Source organism: Megalops cyprinoides, chromosome 6, assembly GCF_013368585.1.
Source record: "Megalops cyprinoides isolate fMegCyp1 chromosome 6, fMegCyp1.pri, whole genome shotgun sequence".
Taxonomy (NCBI): Eukaryota; Metazoa; Chordata; class Actinopteri; order Elopiformes; family Megalopidae; genus Megalops; species Megalops cyprinoides.
The window spans coordinates 30,575,491-30,601,275 of NC_050588.1; the positions used below are offsets into that span (position 1 = coordinate 30,575,491).

The window sequence follows — 25,785 nt, forward strand, 5'->3', positions numbered from 1 at the left end:
AGACCCTTAAATTCAGTACAGCTTCAGCTGGGCTTTGCCGTCGCTCCCCAGACATGAAGAAAAAGAGAGCGAGAGAAGGACAGAGTTCTCTCTAACAAGGTATTCAAAATGTACTCAATCACCATAACAACGCTGCCGCACCACCCCGAGACGAAGTCACCCACATTGTCCCCCTCTCTCCCTTGGTACCCCGCGGCTTGCTGCGCTTGCCCTGATAGCGCTTTACTTTACAAAGCCAGAGGCAGATTGTTTATTCCCTTCTCTGTTGTTATTCATACTTGCATTTCCCATGGCTGAGGACAATGCGTGGCGGTGGAACACGGGTGGCTGGTTCACGGCACAACAAAGCTCGTCTGAAGGCACATGCAAGGCCAAGCTTGGGATATCACTCTGAATCTGTCAGAGAGAAGGAGAGAGGGAGAGCAAGAGAGTGTGTGTGTGTGTGTCTACGTGTGCGTGTCAGTCTGTCTCTGTGTGTATGCGTGTGTGTGTGTGTGTGTTTGTCTATATCTATACCTGTGTGTGTGTCAGTCTCTCTGTGTATGTATACCTATGTGTGTGTGTGTGTGTTTGTCTATGTCTATACCTGTGTGTGTGTGTCAGTCTCTCTGTGTATGTATACCTATGTGTGTGTGTGTGTGTGTGTGTGTGTGTGTGCACGTGTGCATGTCTGTCTCTGCATGTATACCTGTGTGTGTGTGTCCGTCTCTGCATGTCTACCTGTGTGTGTACACCTGTGTGTGTGTGTGTGTGTGTCTCTCTGTGTGTGCTCTCAGTGATCTGAACATTTTGATATAAGACTGATTCATTATTTAATGATTTTCTGAGTGAATAAAGCAAAACAAAAAGAGATCAGACTCCCCTTTCCCATCAGCAGTATGTTCGCTTTTGGCAGATTATTATGACTTTTTTCAGTGATCACACTTTTTATAAGATGGCATAAACTATAAAAGGCAGCATAACGAGGGGTTTTATGTCATTAAAGCCACAGTGAAAACTCTTAGTTGTTAGTCAATCTGCCTTGGGTGTTTTTGGTAGGAGAGCAGAGTTTTGCTTTCTCTATTCATCAAAAATGGAAATACTCTTGATCCCAAATACCTGCTGGAAAGCTACATGAATCAAAGTCTGTTGTCTTGATTTCACCTCCCTTATCTTTTACTTAACCTCCCTGCCAAGATTATAGGTTTCTTCAAGGGAGGCAATGTCCTTTTTCTGGTTTGTTATGTGATACCCAACACTTCAATTACAATGATAACACCGTGTTCTCTGCAGTTATACTGCTTCTGACCTCACTCTCTCTTATACTCTCTGTCTGGATTTCCGCTTTCCTTTTCTTGTTCTATGACCCATTTCAAATACCATACAGACACACATAACAGACAGAAACAAACAGAGCTTAACAACATACTTGGCCAATTCCAGGGGCTTATGATGGGTGGGTGGGTGGGTGAAATGTCAGTATTTTTCATATTTTTTTAATTCCACACACTTTGAACAGAGAAGCTATTTGTGTGTATGTACAGTAAAATATCATTCACTTTATAATGCCCTCACTTTTATGTAAAGGGTTAATTCGTTTGTGGGGCCATTGTTGTAGAATCTGTTCTTGCTGAGGGATTGTGGTGGAATTGGAAAAAAAAAAATCCACAGCAAGAGAACAGAAAAAACATCATAGCTCCATATAGCCCATGAGTTTCTTTAAACATAATGTGTGGATTATGCTACACTGACTCGAAGCTCCAGTCATCCATGGTCAATTGCCACTGGAACCATGACTAATGCTTTAAATTGTACTGAAGACAACCCATGGCTGAGGGGTCTGGATATGCTTTAGCATGGAATTAATTCAATCCTATAATGCCCAACATCAATTCTATATGTAAATTCAATACATGGGGGGGTGGGGGTGCATGAGGTACAGGTCATTGTGTACAGTGAAAGAAACAAAGATAAAGATCAACGATCAGAAATTTCTTTCATTTTGCGCATAGGCAGAATCTACCTTCAATATGCACATCATGCATGCGTTTCAGTTTGCAATATTCAGTGTGAGAGATTGAAGGTGACTATTACATGCATAACACAAGGAAATAAGTCCTGTTTCAACAAGCTGTCAAGGGTCCAGTGCCTCTACTTTTCAATAATGACACCAGTCAGAAGAATGCAGAGAGCGTTGTTCCACCTCAGTGCTTTATTCAGTGCCATGCTAGTCAGTAGTCATTAGCAGCTCTTATACTGGGAGGAGGGGGAGGAAGGGTATCAGTCTTTCTCATGAAGTGTAACCCCTGCTGAACCAAAAAAGACCCACCTGGACTGATTTGCTTCTGACACGAAGTTACACAGCACGTAGCAAAGTGACACAATGACACTGCAGCATACGCACTCAGACACTGTATATACACACTGAGAGATCTTAACGCTCGCACGTACACACAGACAGTTTTACACACCGTGCTCTCTGTGTCCTTTCCTTCCCTCTCTGAAAGCTTCTGTTTGCCGGGAAGCGGGGAGAGGGTGCTTCAGTTTTCAACATCATAACCTCCCTACCCTCTGAGCGCTCTTCAAACAGGCCATGTCACACAGCACAGCACACAGCAACCAGTCCAGTCAGGCTGAAGCCCACGCAGAACACGGGCCTCCAGTCGTCTGAACTAATCTCCCCAAATAAATAAAGCATGCACTCCTCAGCCAGCGTGGGCCCTTTCAGATCGTCTTAAAAAGCTTTTCCTCATAGTTCCAGGTAAAGAGATCACAGCGCCGCGATGCCCCGGATTTGCCCGGAGGCCGTCTGCAGTCGACCACATGAGACACTTAAACACCGGCGGTGAATACCCCCCCCCCCCTAAATGCGCCATACTGACATGTCTCAAGAGTCTGCTTATTTTTACAATTGCCCTCCAATTGGTCTGGGCATGAGGAGAGGAGGAGGAGGGGAACGAGAGCTGATGGAAACCCGAGGGCGTAAGAGGAACTGTGAGCAGGTCTCGCCTGTTGATGTTGTGTGTATCTGTTCATCCGCACCAAGATAATCGTGATCAGCGCCTGTGATGATGTGGCTTAAGCTCAGAGGTGCTGTCGTTCTGCTTCGGCCTTGAAAACAAACGCCAAGACAGCAGTGGAGTAAAGCGCCAGTCACTGTTTTTCACTGAGGTGCACCCTCCTGCCACGTCCAATCTTCTGATTTGTACCTCCAGTTCAGCACATATATTACTTCTGTCAGCTGGGCTTTAGTGCAGTATTACTTTCCCATATTAAAAACGCTGCCTGTGAGGCTCCGCTACAGTTCAGGCACCAAGAGGAGATACATGTACAATCATGTTTATAACAGACGCAAAGACAACCATACACATGTACAAACACGGAGACGCATGCGAGCAGGCGAACGCACACGTGCACCTGACCAATTTCAGTATTTTCAACCTGTAATATCGGTGACAGGGGCTTGCTTCTCACTGCCTGGATATATTACCATAGGCCAAATAAATTCTTCAAGTACACTTGAAGAAAGAGTGCTGCTTAAATTTGCACAGCTTTTTTACACCACTGACACCTCTGTCAGCCCTTCACTGTGGCGCGAATGATAAAGTCGGCAGTCTTTAAGCGATTCCTGGTGCTTTTTAAATTCCAGCCTCATCCCCAGCACTTGCAAGCTATCTCACACCGGGGAATATGGAGATCAAGAGGGAAGGAAGGAAAGAAATTGACATGATAAGATAATGAGTAACAGTCATCCTCACAGGGTGGGGGGGTGGGGGGTGGGGGGTGTTGGTGCACAGTGCACAGAGTATACATCAATAGCACATTTTAATTCCAACATTCAGTTCAATAAAACTAATGATTTGAGGAAGCATCGCTCATGAGCCACTGGGCAGAGCGGACCCTGGGTTTGTGGGTCCCGAAGCTTTGGAGGTAAACTCATATATTTAAATATTTCTGCCTTCATATCACAAAGGCACTTTGCTTCTCCACAGAGAAACACTTTTGCATGCAGTAAGGTGTAGAATAATAATAATAAATAACACATTACCCTGATGAAAAAGGTTACATCATCTTCTGTGGCACTCTTAGTACCATCATAGCCTCTTCATTTAGTTATAATGAACGAGACAATTTTCCATGAAAAGGCATTTTGGGTATTTGGGAAGCTCTCGTTCTATAAGACATTTGGGAGCCATCGGAAAAATCCTCACACAGGGAGGGGGTCTTTAATGTGGTCGTCCTGGGATCCTGGTTTCACTTCAATCAGAACCTGATCAGACAGACGAAGTGATGGCAGCGGTGTCTCCTCAAGAGTCGAGGAGAGGTGTAGAAAACATATTAGCACCACATCATCTTTGATTTCTCAGCAGGAGAATCAAAGCAGGTATTCAACAAAGCATGTCTAAACAATGGCAGACAGAACATTTAAAGAAGAAAGCTTTTCACTCTCTACGAACTCAAACGCATGGCTCCTCTTCCCCCCTTTCTGCTCCGTCTCTTGTTTTATTCATTCGGAAGACATTTTTCCCGCAATCCTGAGGAACCCAATTAGCTGTGGTTATTTCTCCCTCACTACCTCTGAAAGGAAAAGGGTGGGGAATCATTCAGCAACAAGCCCCCCAACATTTTACACCACGCTCCATCATTTTCAGAGGGCCACTTCTATCCCACACATATATTACTTATTTTTCTGAGCTGTACAGGTATATAATCATGGCCCATTGCCGTTACATATCCACCCTTCAAAACACCATGGCAACCCAGGTGCTATGGCAACCACATGAGGTTGTAATTAGGGGACTAGTATCTGTTCTGAAAAGCAGCTTGAGTGGGACACGATATTGCCAAAATACAAAACTTCATATAATTCTGTGCCAAGAGAGCTGACCTACTTGTTAGACAACTGATTACAGTCTATTAAACAAATGGGTCCGCATGTGTGTGTGTACATCAGTGCATGTATGTATGATGAAAGCAGAGTTTTGCATGTCTTAGTAGATGCACGTGTGCTTGTGGGGAACATCCACTACGAGAAATGCATATACTATGACCAATGCACAGTATACTGGACACTACAGGCTGCCAATACATAATTTAAAAGAACTATAGAGCTATATAATACATACATATTAAATGATAGATTGTGAGGTATCTATAATTAATAATAATTATTAACACTAATTTATGCAATAGTAATATGGAACACTTTGTGTGTCAGATGTTTAACATTTGTAACATAAAACACATGTACTGCTGAATGTGAAGCAATATTTTCTCCTTTCCTGAAAAACTGTATCAAATAATTCATTCAATCAAAACCAATTGCTGTCCCTATGACATAAGACTACCTCAAGAGATCAACCAAGGCAAGTCACTAGAAAAAAATGCCATGGAAAAGTATTCTGTAAAGCTTTAAGGCTATTCATCAACTTCCCTGGAACCATGTCTGAGTTCAAAAGACTTTTTTTTCAGTTTAAAGAGAAGCATGACAACACCTTTACTAAATTCAATCTGCGAGTGATGGATCAGAATGTAAGTTGGTGTGGTGGTCAGGTACAATTTTAGAACGGCTGTCAAGCATGAAGAAGAAAAATGTTCAATCAGCCAGGAACTCTTGCGTGTTCTGGACTTTGTGAATGTCTGCCTCCAGGAGAAAGCCACAGAGACAGAGATGGGCACAGCACAAAGAATTAAAATGTACAGTGGCGTCTGCTCATTGCAAAGCACCCAAATACAAAATTAATTTAGAGGACTTTATTCCCATATTATTCCACATACTACTTTATACAGCTAACAATGTTGTGAATTCATTAGTTTATTATTGTCCAACCTTATTCATATATGCTAGAGAACATGTCAGATATGTACTGGTCCCAAGTATTGTTCTATGCTACAGTATTACCAAACCAGATAGGTAGAATATTTTTATGGATCTGAAGTAATAATATGGGCAAATGCTTTATTATAGTCTGTAGCTGACTTACATAAATGAGCTGAAAAGCACTATGCTAGGCTAAGGCTGACCTAACATCACTCAGATATCAGTTTGCCTTAGGTCAAACTGGTACAACCATGCATGTGTTTGCTTGTACCTTATATTCACTTGCCCTTTCTACAATAACCATGCTTACTATCCATCATTGAAGAGAACTACTGACAATGCATCAATCCAATTGTTATCACATCACTAAGGACATATTCAAAATGATCAAATTCAACACAATAATTAAAAGCACATATTTTCAATATGAGCAAGTCTTCACACCAATAACTATTTACTATCACAACATTATCCTTAAAGTGCGGACACAGTCCCCTTCAAAGCAATTATCCTACAAAAAATGGGGATACTGGATGAGATACACTGATAATACCTTCCTGTAACTTTCCTGACTATAGTAAAGGATAGAAATGACAAAAATTAAGAGGTCATATAATCAATCTGATCAACAAAGTAATTCCACAACCTTAGCACAGGTAAATGTTGCAATTAAAATGAAATATCTAAGCACACATCTCAATTGACCTTGTTATTCACATTTTCAATTGATTCAGACACGACATAAACTGTGTAACTAACACATCTTTCAGCACTGCAAATTGCAATGAGCTGTCTGCTCTTCATTTTAAAATAAACTGGTCTGCTATCAACCATCTGTCTTAGCAGTGAAACAGTTTTCATCAATTTGCATGACATACACCTACACATACAAATCCCCCCCACACAATCCAATACATGCTTACAGGAGCATTATGCATTTGCTGTACATTGATTTTCTTCTAATTTACAATCAATGAATGCTCACGCTTTACATGCCAGTAGGCATACCGCCGTGTATCTTTCTCCTGCCTGGATACGCACACTTTGGCTTGGTTAGAACCTGCATGGGGAAGCTCCTGGGAGAAACTAGAAAGGGTGGACAGGGTGTTGGTGGGTCAAGCAGAAAACCAATGCCATAGTGACAGGGAGCTGTGGGACATGCCGTTTTTAAGATGAGAAATTAAACCAAAGTCTTTACTTGCTGTAGCTGCTACAGTTTTCATGGCATGGAATGCAAGAACAGGGTTTTCCCTCGTGTTCCAAACGAGGGAAGTTCTCAAACTGTCCCTTTCAATCTGGCAATCTAATTATCCCCCGGTACAACTCGATAGAACAATCCCAAACCCCTTTCCAAATCAGCTGAAATGTAGAGACATTCTGGAAAATGGCTGCCATGCATCACCCAGGTGGGTGCCACACACCGGTGATGCTTGAGGTAAGTTGTCCTCTGAATCACTTCAAACTACATTGGAACTACTTTCAGATTCTTGTAAGACGGTATATTAATTTAATTCATTATCTTTGCATCAATTCTTCAGCCATTTCCTTTTCTCTTACTCAGTTTATAAGTGTATGATCCAAATCTGCAGTAAACTAGGCAAAAATACCCGTTTCTTCAGGATAAATTCCCTGAGCAGGAACATCCCACTAAATTAGTTTTCCTCCATTTCTCCAAAATATCCACTATTATCCCTCCCATTTATCTATCTGGAGCACACATCCAAATTGTAATTATCTCCATAAGGGAGGAAATTAACACAGCCAAATTATGCAAGAAACACAAATAAACAAAAAGGGAAAAAAGAAGCAATAAACCCCTTTGTTTCAATTTCAGACTTTCTTTCACTTGGTTTTGTTCTTTTGCTCCCTGTCCTTCTCACTGCCCAGACACTCTCTCATCATTACACAGGATTCTGTGTCCTGGAATAATTAATGGCAGCATTTTATAAATGTTGTTCCAGCAGATGGTCATGAAAAGGCAAATGTCTGTAAAAGAAAAAATGAGAGAAAAAATGCAATTAAAAGCAATTATGCAACCAACAAAATGAACATAAAAATAAAAGTGTAATGTCCATATTTGAGCTGCTAATGGAGGATAAACAGTTAACTGACAGCTGGAGGAGGAAAGATGGACTGATGATGGTTGACTATGACAGCATTAGTTCATCAACCTATTCACTTACCAGCACTGTGATTAGAAAAACACAATTGTGAAACATATTGCTGTTCATTTACTGATGACATTGAGAAGATGGTTCCTGTAGTTGGTTATGAGATTGAGACACATCTCAGAAAGCACATCTGATCACTGTTCCTGACAGAATTTCTACAGGTCACCAAAGCTGAACGTTTCAGGGTTCTTGCTTGTGAGCCACTTTCACAAGTAGTACAACAAATGTTCTATCCAACTGACATCTGGGGATCACCACAGACAGTTCGGGATGTTCTTCTCTTAATTATTTCCTTGTAAAGTGCATTCTCTGGACCATTATCATGATGGAATCATCCTATTCTCATAGACCGATCTTCTTAACTTCCATCTCTACCTAAATCATGATAAGGGAACCAGGACCAGTAGACATAAATCAACCAGAGAGAAAAATTAATCTGCCTCCATATTTCACAGAGTGGATGAAATTCTTCTTAACATGAGCCTCACCTTCTTGGCACATAACATACTCTTGAAATCAGCTTGACCACTGCCAAAATAATTGTTCACAATAAATAATAAAACTCAGGAGCTTATGTCTTGTAATTAATCGAGCGCATTTCAGTGATAGCAGAAAGAAAAACATGGGTATCACAAAGCATTCCCTTCAGAGGCAACACAGAACACAAAGGCTCTGTCCATAAGCATGGAAGGCATTAACGCAAAGGTACGAAATGAGAGGTTTACTTCCAGCATGCGCGCTGAAAAGACCTAAACACAACAGGCAGATGATTCCTCCTTCCTCATTCAGCCAGCGTTTTACTTATCCCATCCCCCATGAGCTCCTCAAGTTCAGCAGAGCTTCCACGGTTCACACACACACACACACGTTTTTTTATTTTGCGATTTTTTTCCCCCTCTAAGACCCCGTGCAGCCAGGCAGTGCCTCTGATCTTGGCGAAAGCATTTATAATTGATTCTTTAAGGGATAAGCTGTCAAGATCGTTTCATATTCCCACCACCCAATCTGTTATTAGGCACAGCATTCTCAGGGCAGGAGCAGTGGCAGGGTAACACGGATTAACAGGATTCCTCAGAACTTGCTTTCCTTGATATTTCCCTCTCCATCTTCTCTTCATAAACTTCTCTGTCATCCCTCACTAATCCTCTCTCTCTGTCCACTGGCTTTCATGTATGCCTCACCGTACCTTTCATGCGATCAGACATGAAAAACTTCAATAGCGAGTTGCTCCACCTTTCCTTTTGAATGGGTCAGATCAGCTGGTCATGTGTGAGGGACAGGTTGTGAAGGCCCATTTTCAAATATGCCAGGAGAGGGAGTCCATCCCAGAAGAATCAATGGCTAAGCTGCTATGTTCTTTTACTTGGATACAATTGCAGAGCTGACTTTCATATTCCTCCTACAGAGAAAGATGATCCATTCAGGGATGGCCCAGGAAAAGTGGGCACAATATGAGTGTGAGAAACTGAAAAATTACACTCATAGCAGTTTCTTGGTAATACATATTACCAGCACTTTTTGTGTGGATTTGCATCACCGTTTTGGAACAGCTTCAAAATCACTATGCAAAATCAAGGTACCTGTATAAAAGGGGATAGAGCCAACTAAATTCTGACTTATCAGCCTAATGCATGATTGGTGAAATGCATGATTGGTATTGCATTACATCATCAGTATCAGAGATGGGTACCCCCTGATGAAGCTCATATAGAAGACAGAAATGATTGTTCCCACCCAGCTCAGTAATAACAGATGTGGTTTTCATGTCATAACTCACTATGAATTCAAAAGTTTGGACAAGAGGCATTTAGAAGGGTTCTAAAAATGCTCCCACTTTCTTGGCTCAGTTTATCCATATTAAAGTTGAAGTGCCCAAGAAGTCTCCTGCATTGACCTGAAATATCTATTTGTCTGGTGAATGCCCTTTCGCCGGGTGACTTCCTCAGTCACCCAGCTGGATATTTACTGAAGCGATTCAGCTTAAGTACTTTGCTCAAGGGCATTCCGCAGTGGCAATGCCCCATGTAGGATTCAAACCTGCAAACTAAGCTGTTCTCTAACCCGCAATGCCACTGCCACCAAACCCCAGCATTATCGTCACAATATTGCCACCCAGCTCTATGAAAAGGAGTAAGGTTGTTATCTTTATGGAAGGGAAAATCAATCCACTGGGACTGGAAATAGACAGCTGAGTATCCAGATTAAGCATCGCAAGCAGGGAGAGTTCTACGTAAATGACTGCCCTCGTTACTCAGAAAGACCTAGTTTTTTTCATTAGGGGGGCATTTATTATTCAGCAACTGGGATCTAATTGATCGTTGTCTTTGAGCACCACAGTAATAGAGAATTGATTGATCCACCCTGGAGGGAGATGAGAGAACTGTACAGGGCAAAATGAATGGATGAATCCTCTGCGCTAAGCTCTTGGAAAAGACCGGAAAGAAGAATATTTCCACGGGGTTGACAAGCAATGGGAAATTCTAGTAAATTAACGTGCTCTGTGCTGGCAGCTGTGCTCTTTCTATTTCATACAAAGTGATGCCATGTTACAAATGATTTGATACATTTCATTTTTTGTTATGAAAGGTGAAAACTAAGGAGTTTTGAAAAGGTGCTCATACAACAACATGAATAAAAATCTATAATTAAGGATACATTTTTCTGTCAGGAATAGAACATGGTAAAAAAAAAAAACTCAGATCAGGGAAATCACACAGGAATTCCATGAAACATAAACACAGACATAACCTGGCTGTGAAACAACAATCACTGGCAGGGATCCTTGGGGGCTGCTGTTATTGATTAAAATCTCATTACTTTAAGTCCTTCACCTGCTATAGAGAGGGACCTGGGGAACACACTTAAGAGAGTAATCATGGCTATTACCTTTGTAGGTAAGTGACAGAGGTGGGTGGAAAGCCAGGGAATCTGGAATGTGTAACACATGAGATTAACATGCCACGTGTCTCCAGTACCCTGTGTCACAAGTCTATGTGCAGTATGACCTTCCTGGTGGATGAGCACTGGCACTGAAGAAAAAAAACAACAACAAAAAAAAAAAAAACAGCTAGGACAACCTTCTTCTGTCTGCATTCAGAAAATTTCCAAGGAGAGACATAGTATTTTAATATTGCTTTAATTATATTCCAGAAATGAATGTCATTTTCAAATCATATCAATATCAAGTAGACTGAAGTACATGACATATTCTGTACATTTCAATGATACAGGCGATTGCACACACTTGAAGTGAGGTCTGGAGCCCATTGAGAAAACATGAAACATACATTACACAGATTTACAGCTGTAATTTGGTGCTGGACTGATAATCTGCACTTGAGTTATTTTAAGAACCCACTGAAGTCCCCCCCCCATCCTCCCACCATTGCCTATTAAAGAGCCTCACCATTTCACACTCATGAGGACCTCTTGAGGAAGTCTCCTATCCCCCCTTCATACTACAAAGTGCCATATGCGTCACACTGTGATGCATAATACATAACCATCCTTAGCCTCCCTTTGCCAACCACAACCGCAAAAGCCAACTGCATGTCTTACTGGTCTGTCCTAATCTAAATCCTAGCTAATGCTATGAATGAAAACATGCTATGAATGAAAATCTTATCTTTCTACTTTATCACTGACAAAAAAAACATGGCAGCCACATTCCCATTTATGCATTTCTATATATGGCATATGCCTTCACCTAGCCATATACAACATATGCCTATTTCATTAAATAGAAGGTCATCAGACTCCATCATTGGCCTTTCCATATCTGTCACTATTTATTGTTTTTTTTATGATCTCCTGCAGGCAGTCATTTTGAGTGCACGCCAAGTCTCTTATTAATATTAATTGTAGCTAATTTTTCTTCCCTGCCATGATTCATTTGCAGGTATTGAGGAGGAGGCAGAGTCCAGAGCAGGAGATTTACAGCCTTTTGAGCACTGCTTCATCTTGGCGAGAGAGAGACCGAGAGACGGAGAGAGATGGAGAGAGAGAGAGAGAGAGAGAGAGAGAGAGAGAGACCGAGAGAGAGAGAAAGAGAGAGAGAGAGAGACTGAGAGACGGAGAGAGAGAGAAAGAGAGAGACCGAGAGACAGAGAGAGAGAGAGAGAGAGAGAGAGAGAGAGAGAGAGAGAGAGAGGGATGGGCATACTCCACATTTACATACAGAGCGTAAACCTCACAATGGCTTCCACACGAGCACCATCTCAGCGGAAAGAGGAGGTATTGATATTCGGCTTATTGGCACCCAGCTCAGTTCAGAGCACCTCCAACTCTACCCTCTTCCCCTCTGCAACAGGTTCCTCTGCCAAAAATATCATCCCTGTCAATACAGGCTGCTCTGTGAGCTGGGAGAGGAAGGCAGTGGAGCATCACGCGGCGGTGGGAACGTAATGTGGAGAAATGGCACGGCTTGTCACCAATTAGAGCTCGCTGTGTCCCACAATTCTGTGTAATCCACACAGTCCGGTAGCACTTCTCCGAGTATAAATCTCTCTCCCAGCCTCTAAAAAGGCAGCCAGGCGGGTCGGGTTACCCTCCATTGCCTAACACTGGTCCACAGTACCCTCCCGAGGAGAAGAGACAGCATGTTCCCTTGGCCTCTGCTCCATTCTGAGCCCATGTTGTATCCTTTCATTACCCTCCAAAATATTATTTTGTCCATAGGCTCCCTTATCTAGGGGGAACTATATAGTGGGAATAAGACAAAAGATTCCATCATTCACATAATCAACCATGAGAACATTAATCAATTAATTTGATCTGTATTCAAATGCTGTTTAGCAAAAAAACAGAAAATCCATCATTATATTCTTGCTCATCAATATTCAGGAAGGAGAGCCTAATAAGCCTGTCACAAGTCATTATTTACACAGTGAGAACGGAAGTTTCATGCAGTGCTCAGGGAAAGAAGAGAATGATTATTCAATCCTGGGAGCCACGGAATGCTCCAAAATCAGATTCTTCAAAATGCACATCCTTACACAATAGCTCACATTTCACATTACCATCCATATAAACCGCTGGAGCAAATGTAGATATGCACAAGAGCACAACAGCAGTGCCACAACTGGAAATCTACCAGCAACCTTCAGCTCCTTAGCCACTCCACCAACCTACCATTCACAATACAACAGGCAAGGCCATTACCTGAAATCACAAGGCACAATGTGCCACATGACAGGTTAAAGAAAATAAAGTACGGTTGGATCCCTAAAGCTCAGCTCAATGCCATTGACCCTGTTAAAGTAACGTGACTGTACACTATTACAGAAATGCCAGCTTGCCTTTCAAATATTATTCTACTGAACTGTATCTTCAATTACCATTTCAACTTGCAGAAAGTGGGTCTTGTTGTTTCATTTTCTTTTTTTATTATGTATCTAAAGTCACCCATTTTCACTGGAAATGAGTACAATTTTAACAATCTTCCTACTATAAATCTTAATGGAGGAATGAATACAAGGATGCATGACCGCTAATCATTTCTCTTTAATAACGCGTTTTGTTCCTTGTGCCCTTGCACAACATCACAGCGGCACTGCATGAGAGGCGTCTTGGATTGCCAGGGATGCGATCCTCCCCTCACCGCTGTTCTGACCAGACGGAATTTTCCAAGCGGTGTAAATGGATGCGCAACAGCGACTGACATTCACCAGAATGGCTTTAGCTGTGAGGATAAGTCAGAGGGCGTGAGAATAGGTAAAGGGGGGAGGAGGTATAATTTTCGAAAAGATATTCAGGAAAAAAAGAGGCTCCTAGCAATTTTGTCCCTGTGGCAATTTCCCCTACACTCCGCCTTTCCCCTAATTGAACCAAATTACAGGGCCATAGGGGTGACCATTCCTAACATCTCTGTTCTGTTTTAGGCCCAAATATGACGGGCTACGGGAAGAGAGGCAGGCAGGTGCATAAACACACATGTCAAAAGAAGTAAGTTGGACACATGACCAGCCAGTTAACCAAAGTCTTTTCCTTATGGCTGGTGAAAACTTAATCAGTCACCTGTACAGCACGAGAAAGGACACCTACTGTATTACATGTGCATACAGGGAAAGGTCAAACGAAACAACTGCTAAACAATTCAGTTGCCGCTGCAGAAACAGTGAAATTGGCTCTTGGCAGTTTGAGAATAGTAGATCAAGTCCCACCATCATTTTTACAAACAGCATGGACAATGACATCCTCTTATTGTGTTTACTTCTGTTTTGTATAAGAGCTACTGTTTGCGTTTAATTTCAACAATGCCAAACTTGCGTCACCTGCGGTATTCAATTTCAAGTGGACTACGTAGGGTATTAGTATGAGCTTTAAACTGGAGTGAGCTTGCTGCGAATCCAAATGATGCGTCTTAAACCAGAAAAGGTAACCAGCATATAATATGCACTATGCAGACATACTGTAGGTGCACATGTATGAAAGGAGTTAATCCTGCTTTTTTCGTTGGCTCTGCACTCTAGCTGCAGAGATGCACTGGGACCCACAGCAACTCATCTATGAGAATTACTCTTTACACACCATTAGTGCTCTCTGCTGAGCTGTTCCTCGGGTCCAGGACTTTCTTTTATCAGCAGAACTAAAACACAGACCCATCAGCACATTACAGCAGAAACACAGCACACTGTGTTTTAAAAGGCTACAGGGAAAACAGAGACACTCATACCAGGAGCAAAATTTTACCACAAGCAAAGCAGTAACTTTGAAAGCAGTGCCTACAATTAGCAGCGAGTCAGCTGGGGGTTGGGGGGGTATGAGGTACCCTTCCTCCAGTTTAAAGACAAAAAGGCAATCCTCCAGGACGGCAACAAGCAGGTCTCTATGGCTTGAATGGGATTATCTAACCTATAAATACACATTAAAAGAAAAAATCAACAATACAAACATGTGGTTTGATGCTTACTTAAGGTTTTGTGTAATGAACATATTAATTAAGTCGCAAAGCAGAAGATTAATCCAAGCCATGGCACCCTGGTCACAAAAGATATAACAGAAAGAACAGATCCATTCAGTTCTCCATTAACACACATAACATTTTTGAACACAGGAGCCAAAGAGGCTTTGATGAAAACAATGCTTCTACTGCACAAATCCACATGGGCAAGAATGAATGGAACACATCTGTAGGTGATTCCTTAGCTGCAGCAGCTGTCAGCAGGATAATTTAATCATATATGAATTATATTACTACTGTCCCTTTCAGACAAAATGATTTGAAATATATGTGGTACACTTCAGATTTTCCTTTAAAAATGTTTTAATCAAGAAAAATGTAAAATCATAGTGTGTTCAGTGCATGCCAGTCAAGACAGTAACTGCCGTAAAGAGTTAACTGGCACTAGAGTTTGGATTATACTCGGTTATCCCGCCAGTGCTACTTACTAACTGGCACATTCTGAACTGACATTCACCTTTTAAAAATGAACAAGGCATTAAATTATTGCTAGATTTTGAAAAGACATTTTAACATTTAAAAACAAGTACATTTTAACTCATGTTAGGCAGCACGACAATGGTAATGATAATAGATAATGATAATATTATATATAAACACGCCCGGGACTCCGCTTGCAGAAGCAACAGGAGCACAGCAGTTCATCTCCTCTCTGAGCCAGACTGGCACTTTGGAGGATAAATGTCCTGCCAGGGCCTGGGTCAGAAAGCAGCCTAAGCATGTACCTAATGTGACAGTACTCGTTTCTCTCCATCAACCAACAGCAGCAGAACAGAAATACATTTTGAAATCTTTACATGCAGTGAATTTTCAACTGTAATGAGGCATTTTGTTTGTGAATATGAAGCATGACTACCGGCCAACCCGAATCTAGCATCAATCTGTATAACAAACCACATCAAAATTAAGACTGCATACCCCAGTACAGGGAGATATTTTTGTATGCCCTATCATGAAGAAAAGATAAACCGGTTTTACTGGTGAGTACTCCAAATGTGTTTTGCATATGTCATTTCCCACCATGCCATAACCCACATGAAGTGTGTCCAGATAAATGACTAATATCAGAAACACATAACAGACATTAACATGACACAGCTGAGTTTAACAGAGACACACCTGAATAGGATTATTTAAGTAAAATAAATCAGTGCCTCTACACTACTTTCCACTCCAATAATAACAAACAGATGCCTGTATTTGTACTTTACTACTTCCATTCATAAAGAAGGTAATCCCTTCAAGTTCACAAGCTCAAATAAACTCTTAGTAAGTGTCATTAATATATAAAGCTGTAATTACCTTTACAGGAAAAAAATCACAGTGTTTTTAAATTAGATTTTTACAGACAATGTGCTTTGAATAGGCCAATTGATTATAATTAAGTGCATTCCGAATGTGGCATTTCAATACCTTTATCATGTATAAACTGACTCCCACATACAAAAAATCAGTTACAAGATACAAGCAAGCTACACCTTAGTTTGAGAAATGGCAATAAATTAAATTAATTCCTGTGAATAAACATTCAGCCAAATTTGTATATATTTGGAATTATTTAATTTCAAGCTTTTTTAAGTCCATCTGAAATTTAAGAATCACCCATGAAATACTGAGAGCTCTCCTTCCCTACACAAGAAAAAAAAAAAAACTCAGAGAAATCAAATTCCAGGAACCCCACCAGCTATTGGCTGATACTGATGGTCAGAACACTTGACAGCATGCCACACCACCTCAAACCATCATGAGGCAGTCAGAGGTCATGTTAAATGCAGGTGTGAACACACATATCATCATGGTTAGACAGCAGGTGACTCACCACTGTGAAGTCTTCTGCACTGCACTCCATCCCGCGGAAATGACAGGACAGGAGCATGTCCTTGATGTCATGCCCGGTGCGGTCGTAGAACTCGCGCATATTGAAGGGGCGGGGCTTGAAGTTGTGGAAGTCGGCCTTGACCTTCAGGGTTTCCAGAACGCTGTCCTCCACCAGGTGTGTGTCCCGAATCTCGTACCTAAACGGAGAGATGTGTCAGTCCCCAACTGTTCACTTTACGCCAGCGTGCCGGAACGCTGGTGACGCGCTGTCAGAGGCAAGAGGGTCAGTTTTAAGTGACACTGCCAAAAATAAATGTGTAACACCAAAATTTAAAAAGCGCTCTTCACAATTTACACTGAAAATACACCTGAATGCTATGCTCGAAAAATGATGTAGTTCACTTTGTGCCATTCTAGCCAATTCAGTTTGACTGCCATTGATTTTTTTTTTTGTACCGGAGGAGTACAAAAAGAAAAGGGGAAAAACTATGACGGACGACTGGATGTGGGTGGTGTGTTCGGGTAGTAAGAATGGTGTTCTTAATTTATTGCCACATTTCTCTGATACATATGTTTAAAATGACCGCTGGCCATTTAAAGCAACGATTGCTTCAGTGATGGCCTAAACGGGAGTCAAACGTGCAACATTCTGATCACAACTGCTGTCCTTTCCCCACTTCTCATGCACTTCCCCAGCCAATCAAATAAGTTAAAAACACCTCCAGACCCCTTATCTCCCATTGCATTTTTCCCATAAAGACTTAATTAATCCCATGTCTCAAAACAATAGCATGTGGTTTCAATGGATCCTATGATTTTTAATTAACTTCACAAACAGAGTCCATGATTACCTTTCTATAGCTGGATGAAATATGAAATAGAAATGATAGATTGAGAATACAAGTTTAAATAAGAATGAGAATAAGTATGACCTTACTTTTTACCTTCACCTTCTCCTCAAAAAATATGCTCTCTAAAAAGCAGACTGTCAGACAGGTTTAGCAGACTTTTCAAGATTACAATGTAAAAGATTAATAGAGAAAAAGAGGGGGGAGACAGAGAGCATTGGGGCTGGAGAGAGAGGATGCTGGGAGAGGTATGCGGATGTCAGTACATTCAGAGCACTGCGCTTTGTTAGGTTGCAGCCTATTATTCCAATCCTGTGTGTAGTTGTCAATTCAGTGGGAGTGTTACGTAAGACGAGAGTGTCTGGGAAAGTGCTGTTTCAACACAGAGCGGGGTGACAAAAACGTGGCGGTGTCTGTCCTGTTGCCACTGTTCTCTGGCAGGAAAAATAAAAACAGCTGCAGAAATTCAATAAACAGTTCCAAAATATCAATTTACTCTATCATAATTTATTTGTTTAGCAGACTCCCTTACCCAAGGCAACTAACTGTGTTTTGAGAATTTTATATCGTATTTACTCTGAAAGCCACAGATACAACAGACTGTTAAGCCAGAGTCAAGTGAGGTAATGTACAGCAGTACGCTATCCAAAATTTGAACCAATGACCTGAAGCCGCAAAGTTCAGTGATCTGACCCATATTCTCTATGGCAGCCCTACGCGATTCAGTACAATAAACAATACAGTAACCGCATCTGTAATATACCATAAAACAACATAAGAATACACTTTCAGTTATGCATATACAGGTGAGCTTGATTTGCATTTCCTATGGCTGAACTCTCACAAGCCAAAACCTCACAATCAACATATGAATTGATGGTAATGTTATAGACTAATGTAAAAAATGGTCTCAACATTAGTAATACCCCTGCCTTACATTTAGTACAAAACAGTGTATTATCATAAGAATAGAGACATGTAGAAAAACAAGAATAAAAATCAATGAGTAAAAATATGTATATGTATATAAAAATCTGTATTTACATAATACGTGAAGACAATGATAAACCAAAAATGAATATCCCTTTTAAAGTAAGTGTTCAAAAAATATGAATATGAATAAATATACAGAAAATAGATAAATCTGATAAAAATTAATTTATAAAATAAAACCAAACAAGTAACCTCTCAATTAAAAGCAATATTGGGTTTTTAAAGGGTTTACAGGACAACCAAGACTTTGCTAGTCTAAGATCTCTGGGAAACCAGCAGATAATGGCAGTCTCATAGTACAACACTACCCAATTCCTCCCCTGTTGTGGAAACAAAGGAGACTTACTCTCAAGTTATGAGTCAGTGAGAGAGGAAAACACTCCCCCACACACTGAGGACAACAACATCAATAGCTGACTGTGTGTCCTTCTGCTTTCCCTCCTCTCTTCCTCTTTCAGGCTCTGCCTTTCTCTGCACTGCCACGGCACACTCTCACTTCCACCACCTGCTCATAACCCTGCCTCAGTCACAGCGGCGAATTCATCTAAATTAGCTCCAATTACTCTCCAAAATGTTGAACTCTTTTTGAGCACCTCTCTGGGCATAAAGTGAACAGGGGGTGGGGGTGGTGGTGGTGGTGGTGGTGGGGGGGGGGGGGGGGGGGGGGTGCTTCCAGCAGCAAGCAAAACATGGCAACATGTCCAAAAGAACAATATCAAATGACAGAATGCTTCCAATTATTTCCTTTCATAAGAGCGAGAGGAAAAATTCAGTAGAACACTTTTCTCTGCACTTCAACCATTAAAGCCCTGTATATACCAGTCAGTACAGATACAGTACAGCCTATTTACCCCATGAATCCTTATTCTGCACTCTTAATATTAAAATGCAACTGTTATACATCTATGATTTAAATATAGACAAACCTGAAGAAGGAGCCTACCTGTATCTAATGACATACTTGAAAGATGTGCATGGAATCTGATGTTTAACTCACACTCATGATAACACGAAAAAGAAAATATTTCTCAAACCAAGCCTGGTGCCATTGCTGGACCAATAAGGGACATTAATAACCTATTTAAAAACTCTAAATGGGCTTTTATAATTATTATAACTGACATTATACTTTTGCTCATTTAAAGATGCACACACGTCAATGGAATATGCTTATTCAACATATTACTTTGATTTGAAAACTAATTAATCTTCTCATGCTACCCCCTTTCAAATTCAAACTCTAGCTAATTGAACAGATTAAAGGCGATGCCTAAATGACAGCAGGAGGTCAGCTTTTCTCTTTCAGCAAAGTGATGGCTTATGGCAGGGCTCTAAACCGTTTTATATGGGAGAACAGCCAAGCAAAAGCTGAACATTTCAGGGACGCAATGGGTTTTTCAGTACGAGCACTCCCAAGTGGCTCAATTGGCAAGGCGCCCATCTCGATGTCTACGCGCCCATCTCGATCTACTCCCCTGATCCAAAACCAGCCATGCCATGCACCAGCAACAACCCATAACCCACAGCAGTGGAACAAACTGTCTTTGTCCCACCAGGGATAGAGGTGAGCAGGTCTTGTTTATCTTGTCAAATATCTGTGATTTGCTTGGATGACATTAGTGGAGTAACACCTATCTTCCAATGAGCAGCCGATTCACTGTATATATACCGTGAGGCATGTAGTGTGAAAAATAGATGCGTTGGTGTGTAGATGTATCGGTGGATTGCATTCACTTCGCCCTGTGCTCCCACACAAGTGAAGAGGTTGTTGTAGTGACACAAGCTCAGGCACTACATGTAACGTTTATCAAAGATGGATGAGAAAAAAGAAAGGGTACAGTGTAGTTAAGATTTTACACACAAGGAACATGGTTACCACAGTCTCTTTTTAGACAGTCTACCATGAAAATGCATGCATTTGATATTAGTTCTGAGTCATGATATACCAGCTTCAGGTATGAATGTAGCTACAGTTACCGTAGCAATAGGCATTCTATAGAGGTACTCAAAAAACGTGATGAAAACGGTGGACTGATGTTTTGCTAATGATGTTTTGCTAATGATGTTTTGTTAATGTCCCTACAGGTTACAAGCAAAAATAAATAAATAGATAACAGTAAGCTACAACAAATGTCTCGTAAGTGCCTTGCATGAATGAACTTCTCATGTGAGCAGGGTAGTCTCTCACTGACATGGCCAAAAAGTGCTTCAGGAAAACACTAATGGTTTCATCACCCTACTGTTTTGACAGCATGCAAAAGACGGGTTAATAACCAGGCAAGCTATTCAGACATTGTCAATTATTCTCATCTGTGTTTGGAAAGAACTTGGCATTATCGGTCTATAGAGTTTAACAGCGCTTTTGCATAGTTCAGACAGCAATAGATGTTTCTTGTCATCTTACTGATGTCTTGATGATGGATGGCACACATATGCTGCACGATTTTTAGACTTTATCAAAAACTAGAATTGTAAGTATAGGCAGTTTACACTATTACAAGTAATCACAACACAGTTAAAAAGGTAAAAAAATACATCTCGATTATGGTAATATAACAACTTTGTTAATATCAGAAAATTAACCATGTGTACTTCTGTGGATTAGATAAGTACATGTTACTATGACATATCACTACATGAAATCACTAATCACCTGCATTGTCGGTGACATTTACTAAAATCCCTGAGTTAAAACTGTTGACATATCCATGAATATAGTAATATGAGAGAAGTGCAATTCAGCTAGAGGAATATTCATAAATAATCAAATGATTTTAAGTTTAACAGAGTTCAGAGATCGCCTTAAATCCACCAGTAAATTCATTCAATGCAGATATGTTTAGAAGGAGAAGAAACAGACCGTAACATTAAATAACAACAAACAATTTTTGGAAGCGGTTGATGCATAACCAACATTAAGCATCGAACATCTTAATCTGTAGGTTTAAAATGAGGGTGCATGGCTGCAGTCTGTGCCTCACAGGTTAAATGCTGTTAGAACGGGATTAATTTGTAAAGACACATCATGCACAGCATTAGAAATTAGCGCAAACAGATGTCTGTTTCAGTTACACCCGTTCATATTTCACTCCATCAAATTTCTCCTTCTCCCTGAAGGAGGCGGCCTGGCACCGGGCCAGACTACACATAATGTGTTTCACACCTAATATGAGAAAACCATTGTTTTCACACCTAGACCCAGCTATTAACCAGACCAGCCTGGTAGACATCAATCAGCTGGCATGAGCTAAACTGTTGTTAACAGATGAGGACTGTGTTCTCATTTCAGTCTATAGGCTGAAAATAGAGAAGTGTGGATCAAAAAATATAGTAACTACATTTGGAAAAAAAAATCAGCATCAATATTTTCTAATAAAGCTGGGGTGTTATAGCAATGTTAACACCTAACCCTTGTCACCACAGGTGTATATATTAATTAGAAAAAAGGTGCATTTATTTTCAGTATGGCAGGTGATCCAAAAATATTGATGGAAGTGGACTGTGCTCTTACTTCAGCCTACAGGTGAAAAAACAGAGGTGCATAGATCATAGGCATAATTTATTTTTTTGTGTGTCGTGTGTAATGTACCTATTGTGCTTATTAGCCAAGCAGATGCCTACCTGACTGAGACAGATAAAACGTACTAAACAAACACATCAGGTTTCAGCGGTTTTATTTAAAAAATCAACAATATTTTTCACATACAAGCATGCATTACACTACAACCACAAGTCATACTACAGTGTAAAAACATTTACCCACACACTATGTCTACTATTTATGCATTGATTGGATGTCTGATGAAAACACAGAGAGTCTAGCATTTGAGAGGAGTATTTATTTATGAGTATTATTTGATCACAGTTGTTTCTGATCCCAAATCATTACTGAGGACCTTGGCTAAAATTACCAGTATAGCTGATTTGAACAGGGTGAAAAACGCAGCTGTCTCCTCTGATTAAGCAAGCATATGATTTAAGGGCAGTCATGTTTGATTCAGACAATATGCTTGCTATCCAGCTGTATTGAGTAATTACAGTATGCATTCATCTTGTGAAGACAGTATGTAGAATGCCAGTACAATGCCACTATTTACAGTAGACATGAGCAAATGAAGCCAATGGTTCAATGGTTTTTTCTTGCTGCTTCCACATATAACGTAGTAAGTAATTAACACATTTGCTACAAATAAATAACTGACTGTCTCCACCATTAGTAGATTTACATACAATATATCTATAGACTATAAATTGACTATGAATTACTGTCTTAGATGGGGGGCTGACTGTAAATTACTTTTTAGATTTAATCATAACAGTTTTTTTTTGCCCTCTTATTGCACTTGGAGCACTAATTGCATTTGGTACGGGTCTCCCTTCATCTGGCTCCGCATGATTAAGTTGTTATTAAGATCAACCCATATGTCCAAGGCATGTTTATACTAACACTGATTCTTCACTAAAATAATAAAAGAATGGGAAAACATGTGTCATGGATAACACCAAATAAGCCACTTTTTAAAGCATGTTTGACATACAAATGAGTATGTCATGGTCTGATAAAGGAAGATGCTGTTAGCCTGAGGACTGTACAAGAGCACTGCACATTCAGATCCAACAACACATGCCAGCTCTAATGCAGTTTTCCCTTTCTCTGCGGGTCTTGCATAAATATCCAACCACTTGCTTCTGTCCGCGTGCCTTTCAAACTCAAAGTGACCTAAAACAGATGAATCTACTCATTCAAGGAAGTGCACAGCAGTCCCACGGATGAGTTTTAACAGCTTTTCCAGTTGCCTACTTTGCTCCCCATGTCCACCTTGCCTTTATTAAGAAAACAAACTTAATTGAATTGGACCATGAGCTCCTAAATGTGGTCTTTGGAGCCACAGAGCTGCCAGGAGAGCACTTAAGAAGTGGTGCTCAGTCAGCTCACGCGTCCCTGGGTCTGAGGGCTTTGGTGGAAGGAGATATTACCGCAACAATATGTGTGGTTTTTTTAATATTGCCCCACCACAATTCCCTGAAGCAATCAGAGCAAACACTGTGTGGAGGGAAAGAGGGAGGGAGGGAAAGGTTCAATTGGATTAGCGGCCACAAGCACTTTAATTTTCAGATGAGGGCTTAAGGAATGTGGGAATAACTGCATAGCCTCCATATCTCAGGAAACGGGATCAGCAAATAAATACTCATGTCCAAGTGGCTCTAAGATTTTTTTTTTTTTTTCAACCTCATATGATTCATATTCCAACCTGGTCACACTAAACTCAATACTGAACTCTAGTCATGTCCTCAGATATCACTTAATTGAGGTTATGTAACTGGAGGCTGGGGTTTGACACTACCACATGTTTAAATTTATAATTTGCTACCGTACTAGTTGGTCCTATACAGTAGCAGTTAACAGAGCACGGGTACAAAAATGCATCTAATATTGTCACAAGGATAACAGTGCATACGGAACACAATGACCTACATCTGACCATGTGTCACTCCATCACACAATGCTGTTCCCATTTTCATGACCAATGAAGCCCAAACTGTAACCAGAGCCAGTACATACACAAGCCTCTTTCTCCTGCACAAATAAAAGAAACAACATCTCACCAAAAAATTGAATGAAGCCTTTTTTTTTTTTTTAGGTTTTACTTTCTTGAGACATCAAATGTTGAATACTACCTAACCATTCAAAGACACCTTGGAGCCCAATGCCACAATAGAGCCTACAATATTCATTCTCTGTCCCCATGGACCCGACATTGCACAGACTTACAAGAATTTCATGTACTTAATTCTGAAAACTATTCCACTCTTCTGGCAATCAAATTATATCTTTAATTACTAAATGACCTTATTTCCCCCAAAGCATTATGCAGTCCTCTCCCGAGAGACATCGCATCTAGACAATTACCGATCGACAGAATGAGTGCACATCTCAGGACCCCTATATTCACTTCTTTAAAAATACACACACACTCAGGCCCACTTTCTTTTACAGGCAGCCGGCTTTCGGTTCCCATCACTATAAAACTGTCACACTCCTTTCCAGTCAAATCTGTTTTTTACCGAATCCTCATTTTACTGAGGGCACGTGCTTCCCCTTTACCACACCTCATCAGTCGCACTTAATTTCCTCTCACTCTTTTAATGCCTTTGGCCCTTCAATCACCCCCTTCTGGAATCGCCAACTGCACATTACGCTCGTCTCACGGCAACACATTCCGCACTTGCGCCGTGACACGAGCGTAATGTGCGGTTGGTGATTCCAGAAGGGGGTGATTGAAGGGCCGTAGCGAGTGCAGTCCCCTGATGCAGCTCTACATCGCCAACGATTTTTCACACTACAAGTCCCAGAGGGCACCAGGAGAGCAAATGCCATGAGGAGGATAGGTGCTTCTCCCTGACATCCCTGGGTGACACATATGCACTTGATGAGGCACACGGTGCCTGAGAGCAGTGAGATGAGGGGTCTGCTACCCTCATGTGTTGCACCTGCTCTGTTGCTGTGGGCTCCCGGTCATTATCGGCTGATGACAGGGCTGGGATTAAACCCGGGCGGCGGGGCTCAGCTGGCACTCGGAGTGAGTGCATTAACTCACTGAGCCACTCGGGAGTCCTCTCACTTTTTCAAACCTTTAATCGCACCTCATGCCTTAGTGTCCTATACGTTGTGGTCCTCTTTCCCTCTCCCTCTTCCTTTCCCCCATCAGTCTTATATTCTCTAGCCCACTGATTCTCAATCCTGCTCCTCCTGGGCCGCCCCTGCTCTGTACGTTTTCCATCTTTCCCTGCTCTACCTACCTGACTGCACTCATCAGTGGCACTTTTGACTAGCTGAGCACACCTTATTTAATCACTAATTTCAATCAGGTGTGTCTGGACTAAGGATAGATAGAAGATATGTAGGACAAGGGGGGGCTCCAGGAGTAGGATTGAGAAACACTGCAGTGAGTCTAGCCTTGTTAGCTCTCTCACCTTTTCAGTCTCCAGTCTTTCACTGACTGTTTGACTTTGGATTTCTGTTTATTTTCCCCCTCCATGAACCGCAGCAGACTGTGGCTGCACAGAGCACAACTGTTCTGTGCTTCAGTTCTGAGCACTGTGTCCCAGCAGAGGAGTCTAGCCCTCCAGCTCAAAACCATTACATCCTGCAGACTCAAACCAAGTTAAGCTTGATATCTGTCAAAGAGATAA

General features: G+C 41.1%; 1 protein-coding gene across 2 annotated transcripts in view; it reads right to left on the reverse strand.

Moving 5' to 3' along the window:
* Positions 1 to 25,785, reverse strand: part of asic1b (acid-sensing (proton-gated) ion channel 1b) — a 124,103-nt gene that overhangs the window by 90,690 nt on the left and 7,628 nt on the right. For both annotated transcript variants that reach the window (XM_036531526.1, XM_036531527.1), the window contains exon 3: positions 16,752 to 16,947. In XM_036531526.1, the coding sequence (XP_036387419.1) occupies positions 16,752 to 16,947 (196 nt within the window). The remainder of the gene's footprint in view (positions 1 to 16,751; positions 16,948 to 25,785) is intronic.